Source organism: Lucilia cuprina, chromosome 6, assembly GCF_022045245.1.
Source record: "Lucilia cuprina isolate Lc7/37 chromosome 6, ASM2204524v1, whole genome shotgun sequence".
Classification (NCBI taxonomy): Eukaryota; Metazoa; Arthropoda; class Insecta; order Diptera; family Calliphoridae; genus Lucilia; species Lucilia cuprina.
This window is the reverse complement of record NC_060954.1, coordinates 4,037,520-4,046,930: the sequence shown is the minus strand read 5'-3', so window position 1 is coordinate 4,046,930 and position 9,411 is coordinate 4,037,520. Positions and strand designations below refer to the sequence as shown.

Genomic DNA, 9,411 nt, shown 5'->3' with positions numbered 1-9,411 from the left:
TAGGTCAGTTTTAGTTCTGTTTTAGTTTTGTTCAAGTGAGTTTCTAGTTCTGTTCTAGTCATGTTCCAGTTCTGTTTTACTTTAGTTCTAGTTCTGTTCTAGTTTAGTACCAGTTCAGTTCTAGTTCAGTACTATTTTAGTTTTAGTTCAGTTCTAGTACAGTTTTAGTTCACTTCTAGTAAGTTTTAGTTCAGTTTAAGTTCAATTCTAGTTCAGTTCCAGTTCAATTCTAGTTCAGTTCTATTTCAGTTCTAATTTAGTTGTAGTTCAGTTCTAGTTCAGTTTTAGTTCAGTTGTATTTCAGTTGTAGTTCAGTTCTAGTTCAGTTCTAGTTCAGCTCTAGTTCAGTTCTAGTTCAATTCTAGTTCAGTTCTAGTTCAGTTCTAGTTCAGTTCTAGTTCAGTTCTAGTTCAGTTCTAGTTCAGTTCTAGTTCAGTTCTAGTTCAGTTCTAGTTCAGTTCAGTTCTAGTTTATTCTAGTTCATTTCTAGTTCAGTTCTAGTTCGATTCTAGTGCAGTTCCAGTGCAATTCTAGTTCAATTCTAGTTCAGTTCTAGCTGAGTTCCACTTCAGTTCTAATTTTGTTCTAGTTTAGTTGTATTTAAGTTCAGTTCCTGTTCAGTTTTAATTCAATTCTAGTTGAGTTCCACTTCAGTTCTAGTTTAGTTGTATTTAAGTTCTGAATCAGTTCTAGTTCAGATCTCGTTCAGTTCTAGTTACTATTTTAGTTCTGTTCAAGTACTATTCTAGTTCATTTCTACTTCTGTTCGTCTTCGTGTAGGACCAAATTTGTTTTGTAGTAAAGATCAAATCTATATTCCGCTTCAAATAAAACTCCAAAAACTTTTATCTTTATTATCATTTGATAAATATAATTTCTGGTTTATTTCAGTTTTTCTTTTCCTTTGTCACGAGATAATTTTGTTATAATATTAATTCTTTTGTTTATTAATAATACGAAATAATTATTTGTTTAAAGATTTTCAATGATTTTTGTTTTTATTAAGTTATACCATAGCTAAGAAACGCTAAAAATTATGTTTGTTTTATTTTCTTTTAAGGAATAGTAATTAAAATAAAAATTAAATTATAAAATAATATACAAGCGAAATAATTATGTAAATAAATTACATATATAAAAAAAGAGAGAATTAATTTTATACACATAAAAATTAAATAATAATATACACAACTTAACTAAGAATTTCTCTTTTTAATAAATATATATATAAAAAAAGAACTAAAATTAACTAAAAAAATAAAGGTACCAAATAAAATCAGTTTAATAAATTAGATTTTTTTATGTAAATACGAATTATAAATAGGATCACACTTAGTTAGATGTTGTTTTAACAAAAGTTATTGTTTTTATGATTTAATTACTCATTTTTATAAAATACAACTAAAACTTAAAGTAAAAACTATAATTTTTATTTTTTTTAACTTTTTTCTTTTACAAAACATAAAAATATTTGGTGAGAAGCAAAAAAAAAAAATATACAAAACTTTAAATTGTTTTTTTACTTTCTGGTCATTTGGTCAAAAATAAAATTGAAAATTATTGAAAATAAAAGTGAGTGAGTATCTGTTGAGCGAAAGGGAACTAAAAAAATGGCACAATTCTTTAAAATAGAAAAATAAAAATTCAGTTTAAATCTGTTGATATCTGCATGTGTGTGTGAGTAAGTATCTGTGTTTTGTTTGTTTCTTTTTTTTTAGATTTGTTTCTTTCAAGACTTAAATAGCTAACGGACGTATGTTTTTAAATATATATAGATATATGTTTGAAATTCTTTATTTTTTCATTAATAACTTTTTTTCCTTTTGGTTTCCGAAACTTTTTACCGAAAAATATTGTTTCATTTTGTTGTTTGTTTTAATAGAGTTTTATGTTCAAAATAGTTTTTTTATATCTCTTTTGTAATTATTTTTGGTATTATATCTTCAAAATATGTTTAAATTTTTTATTAATCAAATCCTTGTTCGTATTTTGTTTTTATTGTGTAGTTCATAAATCGTTATACTTTTTCGTAAATAATTTTCTTTATTTATCTCTTATATAATGATTTGTTTTGTTTTTTGTTTGTTGATTAAATATATGTATATATATTTTATAAAATATATAAAGCTAGACACATAAAGATTTTCATTTCATTATTGAAATCTGTGAACATTTTTGTTTGCACGCTTAGTTTTTTTACTTTTTCGTTTGGTTTTTTTCTACAAAAAAGACAGAAACTTAAAGTTAATTTTTTATAATATTTAAACGCCGTTTTTGTCAATTTGTATTAAAAAAAAAACTTAAATAAATTGATGCGGTTGTTGTTAGTTGTTTGGTTTTGGTTTTACACACAGTCATGGAAGTCTCTTGAGTTCCTTTTGGTTGTTGTTATAGTTGTATTTGTTGTGGTTTATTCGATTTTTTTTAAAAAAGCTTAGAAAGCTATTTAAGAAATGACACATTTTTCATTATTGCCACTTATATTGACTTGTTCCAAATTGCGGGCGATTTCATGATCATCTTCGATACTGTAAATAATAAGATATTTTTTAATATTTCGATAATAACTTCTCTGTTCAGTTCTACTTCAGTTTTAGTTCAGTTCTAGTTGAGTTCTACTTCAGTTCTAGTTCAGTTCTAGTTTAGTTCTAGTTCAGTTCTAGTTCAGTTCTAGTTCAGTTCTAGTTCAGTTCTAGTTCAGTTCTAGTTCAGTTCTAGTTCAGTTCTAGTTCAGTTCTAGTTCAGTTCTAGTTCAGTTCTAGTTCAGTTCTAGTTCAGTTCTAGTTCAGTTCTAGTTCAGTTCTAGTTCAGTTCTAGTTTAGTTCTAGTTCAGTTCTAGTTCAGTTCTAGTTCACTTTTAGTTCAGTTCTATTTTAGTTCTAAATTAGTTTTAGTTTAGTTCTAGTTCAGTTCTAGTTCAGTTCTAGTTCAGTTCTAGTTCAGTTCTAGTTCAGTTCTAGTTCAGTTCTAGTTCAGTTCTAGTTCAGTTCTAGTTCAGTTCTAGTTCAGTTCTAGTTCAGTTCTAGTTCAGTTCTAGTTCAGTTCTAGTTCAGTTCTAGTTCAGTTCTAGTTCAGTTCTAGTTCAGTTCTAGTTCAGTTCTAGTTCAGTTCTAGTTCAGTTCTAGTTCAGTTCTAGTTCAGTTCTAGTTCAGGTCTAGTTCAGGTCTAATTCAGTTCTAGTTCAGTTCTAGTTCAGTTCTAGTTTAGTTCTAGTTTAGTTCTAGTTTAGTTCTAGTTTTGTTCTAGTTTTGTTCTAGTTTAGTTAAGTTCAGTTTTAGTTCAATTCTATTTCAGTTCTAGTTCAGTTCTAGTTCATTTCCATTTCAGTTCTATTTCAGTTCTATTTCAGTTCTATTTCAGTTCTATTTCAGTTCTATTTCAGTTTTAGTTTAGTTCTAGTTCTCATTACATTTAAGTTCTTGTCTTAAAACTTACGCTTGTTCCTCATTGTGTAAACACTGCACCAATTCATTACGTTTATCAACAATTGCCACTAATTTTTCCAAAAGCACACGTTCCTTCTCACGCTGAGCTTCAGTTTTGCGCCAATCCTCCACAGATTGAGCAGCACGTAGTTCCTCCTTTAGAAGATTATACTTGTGTTCCAATTCACATTCTTTTTCGCTATATTTAAAACAATAAATTAGTATATTTTTTTAAAATATTTAAAACAAAAAAAACTTACTGTAAATTCAATTGCATTTGACGTCGGATTAAAGCATTCTTTTTATTTACCAAAGTAAACCATTGAGATAACAATTGCTCCTCCGTTTCTTCGGTAACTAAAGGTTTTAGAAAAACGAACGAAACGAAAATTAATAAGTAACAAAGATTTTTTGTAAAGTTTTACTAAAAGAACTGTACAATTATTATAAAGAACTATTAACAACTAAAGCATTATTTTAGGCATGTTAAAAAAAAAACATTGATTAATGATGAGTTTAGTGGATTTTCTTAATTTATTAGAGAGATAAAAAAAGTAACGAAAAGTAAGAAACGCAGTTAATTTACACACATTGAAAAATGGTTTTAATGTCATGATACAACGAAATAATTTTTAAAAAATATGTATACAGAATGTTATGGTTTTGGGTTGTCTTGGTTTTTAAGGACACTACTTTAAAAGGCTGCAGCAAAAAGCTGAAATTTGTTTTATTTTTTATTTATTAAAAGTTTAGTGCAGGCTTAAAGCTTGCTTTTAGTTTAGTTTTGTTTTAATCAGTTTAGTTTTTGCTACAGAAAGCAAAGCGCAGCAACAGCAGCAGCAGTACAAAACTAAAATTGTGTAAACATTATGAAAAACATTTACCGCCACCACATTTGCTTTTACTTCTTGATCTTCGTTGGGAGGTGGAACGTCTTCTATGACGTCTTTTCACTACCTGTACTTGGTGATCTTGTTCTTCTTCATCACTACAGATTTTGAAATTATCACAAGAGGAATGATTGGACGAAGCTGAGGATAATATACTATAGGGTTGTGTTGAGGTAGCAGTTATCATTGTTGATGATGATGATGATGTTGTATTATGATTAATGTTATCATTATTATTATTGTTATTAAGATAACTATTATTTTTACAGTTACTATTATTATTATGTCGTAAATGTGTTGTTGTAGTTGAGGGTTCTGAGGGTTCTTGATGACGCAACTCAACAACACAGGATTGTGAACGTTGTCTTTTTATATTGGGATGTTGACGTTTACGCAAACGTCTTGTATTACCAACTACATGAGGTCTTAAATGATCATTATTATCATCATCACTTGAAATTGAGGATGAAGAGGAAGCTGTAGATGAATCTGTGCTGCCCGTGGGCGTTAGCGACAGTTCACCATTTTCTATATCTAATAATTTAATGCGTATAGTTTCACCACCACCAATACTATTACGTATTAATCTAATAAATGAATTTGATTTAGTTCTATTATTACTTGGTTTGCCGCCCATAACAGCACGCAATTTCTTCTCCAAACTATTGGCCTTTTGATCCACCGCCACCTGCTCACGTTCCAGGGCCTCTAATTCGGATTGTATATAGGAGAGTTTCTCGCCCTAGAATAAATTTATATTGAATTTTTTTTTTTCAATTTGTTTTATATCATTGATTTTCTTACCATATTCTCGGTCTTTGGTGTTGCTATTCTATCCATGACATTATTGAAAGATTGTAAAGTACTGCCACCATTGGTTAAACTTATTCTATGACTAGGACTTAACTTATTTAGATTACTACTACTGTCATTATCACGTGGTGGTGTTATTCTCTTCGTTGGCGATAGCTGTTGTTTCGGTGATGTCGAAACATTCTCCTCTAACTCTAAAGTGTTGTTGATCGGTGAAATCGTGCGTTCTGAGGTGAAATTGTAGCGTTTTGGTTTTGTGGGTGAGGTTGGACTTTCCAAACTGCTGTTGTTAGAGGATTTGTTGCGTGTTTCGAGTATTAAACGTCTGGCTTGTTCACGTAAACGTTGTTGACGTTCCTCCTGTATGAAAAAGATTAAAACGAATTATTATTTCTGTTTGTAATTGAAGTTAATTTTTTTAGTTCAGTTCTAGTTCAGTTCTAGTTCAGTTCTAGTTCAGTTCTAGTTCAGTTCTAGTTCAGTTCTAGTTCAGTTCTAGTTCAGTTCTAGTTCAGTTCTAGTTCAGTTCTAGTTCAGTTCTAGTTCAGTTCTAGTTCAGTTCTAGTTCAGTTCTAGTTCAGTTCTAGTTCAGTTCTGGTTCAGTTCTAGTTCAGTTCTAGTTCAGTTCTAGTTCAGTTCTATTTTAATTCTAGTTTAGTTCTAGTTCAGTTCTAGTTTAATTCTAGTTCAGTTCTTTTACAGTTCTAGTTCAGTTTTAGTTCAGTTCTAGTTTATTTCTAGTTCAGTTCTAGTTCAGTTCTAGTTCAATTCTAGTTCAGTTCTAGTTCAGTTCTAGTTCAGTTCTAGTTCAGTTCTAGTTCAGTTCTAGTTCAGTTCTAGTTCAGTTCTAGTTCAGTTCTAGTTCAGTTCTAGTTCAGTTCTAGTTCAGTTCTAGTTCAGTTCTAGTTCAGTTCTAGTTCAGTTCTAGTTAAGTTCTAGTTCAGTTCTAGTTCAGTTCTAGTTCAGTTCTAGTTCAATTCTAAGTCAATTCTATTTAAGTTCCAGTTCTTTCAAAATCCCAAAAATGTCCGGTGTTAAAAATTAATAAAAAACTTTATTAAAACAAAATTATTTTTTAAACAAAAGCTTTAAAAAACCAAGTTTAAATCAAAATTAAATTAAAAAGTGAAATGATTATGACAAAATTTTACTTACATCATGATTATTTTTATCATTTTGAGAAATTCTTAATTTCTCCATCATGATACGAGCCTTTTCACTTTGTTCTTTATGACGTGATAAAATTTTCTATAAAAAATAAGCGCCAACAAAATAATAATAAATAAAAAACAAATTAAAGCCAAACAAAAGCTATAAATAAAACTTAATACGATTAATAAATTAATAATGATTAAAAAAACAAAAGCTAAGCTGTAAATCAAATAAACAACTCAACAGTTTCAAAAAAAGGAAACAAGATATCAGATATTGTTGCTTCCTACTTACATTTGTGGTATTAGGATCTAAAGCTGTGGGCGAAGAGGGTTCTTTGGCCGGTTGTTGTGCATTAAAGGATATATTCTCTTGATTTGAAGAGTTAAGTTTCTCCAGTTCCTCATTATTATCCAGAGAAACATTATTATCTTCGATTAAAGGCGACGTGGGAGTATTAACGGCCAGATTACTCAAATTCGAATGTTGAGAAGCATTTATGCTATTCTTATCCTTATGAGTGGGTGACAATACCTTACCCAGTATACTCTTCGAACCGGAGAGTATTAAATTCTTAACATCTTTTTTGGCCGTAGGCGATAATTGTGATTTGCTATTGTCAAGGCCAAAGATATCGTCATCCAAAGAATTCTGATGCAATAGTTGTGCTTTCAAATGTGATAAATTGAGTAAATTTTGTGATGATAAATTGTCAGTTTTATAATTGCCAATAACATAACTCGATTCATCGGAAGTGGGACCTGTGGCACGAAGTGAAGGGTAGAAAGAGGAGAAGAAATATAAATTTTATTAATTTGTTTTGTTACTCTTTGGGTTTTTGTTTTTATGCATTTCAATTATTTTTACCAATTTGTTCAATTTGTAATTGTTTGCCGGTGAAATGAGCACGCAATTGATGTAGATACGTCATAACAGCCAATTTATCGGGTACGGCCAATAAACTCATATCACGTGGCTCAATGACACGTGGTATACCCAATGATTCAGCCGCATCGAAAGCAATACGACAATTACCCACCACATCGTGTGGTGTTAGTTTAGACATGTCTCTGTTGGAAGAAAAAAATTACAAAAAATAAAATTGTTATACATTTTTTATTAAGTTTTCTTTTTTTAATTTGAACTCACATTAGATTGGGTTCAAAATGATGTATAATGGCACAGAAAGCCATGCCATTACGCCAACTGGTGGTTAGATTGGTAACCTTAACATTGGGATAATCTTTGGTAACTTCTTTGCACCATTCAAGTAAATCTTGTCCGGGAGTATTTTCTTTGAGTATAATCTTTTCCACTGGTTTTAGGGATGAATTATTTGTGGTATTAGTTGTTAGCTGTTGCGTACTAACTGTTAGATAACCATTCGTATTAGAGGTATTATTTGTATTATTGGTATTATTTGCTGCTGGTGCCGAGGGTACCGGAGAAGGTTCTATATTTTCATAGGATTTCTTTAAATTCAAGGGTTGTAACTCAGGACGTTTATTTTCGCTTGTTGGTTTAATATCAACTTCATTGGATGAGTCTTTAGTTAATGCATTAACCTTTGATGAGTTTGTGGTTTTTACATTAACATCCTGTGTCTTATTATTATTCGTGGTTGTGTTTGTTATTAGCATAGTTGTAGGGGTTTTAGTTTTATCTTCTATTGATAGTTCCGTAGCGGTTACAGTGGATTCATTGAGTGTAGAATCGGGAGATTTAATTTTCTCAAATGAATACTCCAAAGAACTGAAAGAATCTTGCTGTTTTTGTTGCTGGTTTCCCAACTCTTTGGTTTGTTGTTCATATTCCTCGGGAAATTTTAAACCTTTACGTACTTTTTGCTCCAACCTAATCACTTCATCGGATTTCTTTTCATTCACTTTGGTTATGGGTGTTGAGGTGACCATTTTCATTGGTTTCATAAAATCTTTTTTCGTTGCTTTATCCGCTAATTGTTCATCACTAGGAACTTTTTGTGTCGACGACGACGACGACGGCAGTGTTGTGGCAGCTGTTGCTGTTGTTGTAGTTGTAGTTGCTGCTGCAGCACTTGGTGTTTTTAATAAATCCTCTTTGAAATCCTCATTATCATCATTATTATGCTCATCATTCATGGGTGAATACGGATATTTATCTGATTCAATTTCAAAATTTATATTATTAACTTCAGCCAATGGAGTTGGATCTTCTGACAAAGAAGGTACTACACATTTACACACACAAACACACAAATACAATCATAATAACATTGTGTTTTTTTATGGATTTTTGATTTTTTCATGGATTTTACATTATATATGGGATTTGTTTTTTTTTTTTGGAATTTTAATACAGGACAACAACAGTTTTTTTTACGTTTAATTACACAAACATATAACACAAAATAAGTTAAATAGTAGTTTTATATATAGTTGTTGATAATGTAGAGTAGTGGCCAGATTGGTTTTTTTTAAATTTTGTTTTAGTTGAATTTAGAATTTGTAATTTTTTTAAATAAAAGGGATAAAAGAGAATAAAAAAAAGTAGAACAAACAATTAAAGTTTAATAATTAACTATACTGTTACTAGAGTTACTACAATTATTATAAATTAATAGTTAAGTTTTTATATAGAAACTACATTATAAAGTCGGAGAACAACTGGTTATACCCCTATATATTTATACTATAAGAACTGCTGCTTTGCTAGAAGACAGGCAGCAATGTTTGTAAACTCTCAATGAGGGATACATTATATATTTATTTCAATAGCAACATTTTAAAGCACAAAAAGCACTGGCAAGCTGTGTCAACTAAATGGGAAAAAGCATTTCGCGTGAGCTTAGTATATTTGATTTCCGATCTAGCTCTATTCCAGTTCTGTTCTAGTGCTGTTCTAGTTCTGTTCTGGTACTGTTCTAATTCTGTTCTGTTCTAGTTCTGTTCTGTCCTAGTTCTGTTCTAGTTCTGTTCTAGTTCTGTTCTAGTTCTGTTCTAGTTCTGTTCTAGTTTCGTTCTAGTTCTGTTCTAGTTTCGTTCTAGTTCTGTTCTAGTTCTGTTCTAGTTCTGTTCTAGTTCTGTTCTAGTTCTGTTCTAGTTCTGTTCTAGTTCTGTTCTAGTTCTGTTCTAGTTCTGTTCTAGTTCTGT

At 30.2% G+C, this 9,411-nt stretch overlaps 1 protein-coding gene across 2 annotated transcripts; it reads right to left on the bottom strand.

Annotated features, from left to right (window-relative positions):
* Positions 1-2,429: 2,429 nt before the first annotated feature.
* On the bottom strand, positions 2,430-8,525 carry LOC111683878 (EH domain-binding protein 1). 2 transcript variants are annotated; one of them, XM_046954635.1, is made up of 9 exons: positions 7,430-8,525; positions 7,148-7,350; positions 6,575-7,041; positions 6,284-6,376; positions 5,120-5,488; positions 4,937-5,057; positions 3,686-3,782; positions 3,436-3,624; positions 2,430-2,528 (listed from the first exon to the last, which is right to left on the bottom strand). In XM_046954635.1, exons 1-9 carry the CDS (start codon positions 8,398-8,400, stop codon positions 2,447-2,449), a joined length of 2,592 nt encoding a protein of 863 aa, XP_046810591.1. In that variant the 5' UTR covers positions 8,401-8,525; the 3' UTR covers positions 2,430-2,446. The 2 variants fall into 2 exon arrangements, with proteins under 2 accessions (XP_046810591.1, XP_046810592.1); XM_046954636.1 differs by lacking the exon at positions 6,284-6,376.
* Positions 8,526-9,411: the final 886 nt, after the last annotated feature.

Bases quoted from the DNA above. Each gene is read 5' to 3' on its own strand.
- LOC111683878 (XM_046954635.1), bottom strand. From the start codon at position 8,400: ATGAATGATGAGCATAATAATGATGATAATGAGGATTTCAAAGAGGAT. The intron at 5,489-6,283 runs GTAAGTAAAATT...TTTTTCATACAG, and splicing joins ATGATAAAAATAATCATGAT to GAGGAACGTCAACAACGTTT. The intron at 3,625-3,685 runs GTAAGTTTTTTT...TTTTAAATATAG, and splicing joins CAAATGCAATTGAATTTACA to CGAAAAAGAATGTGAATTGG.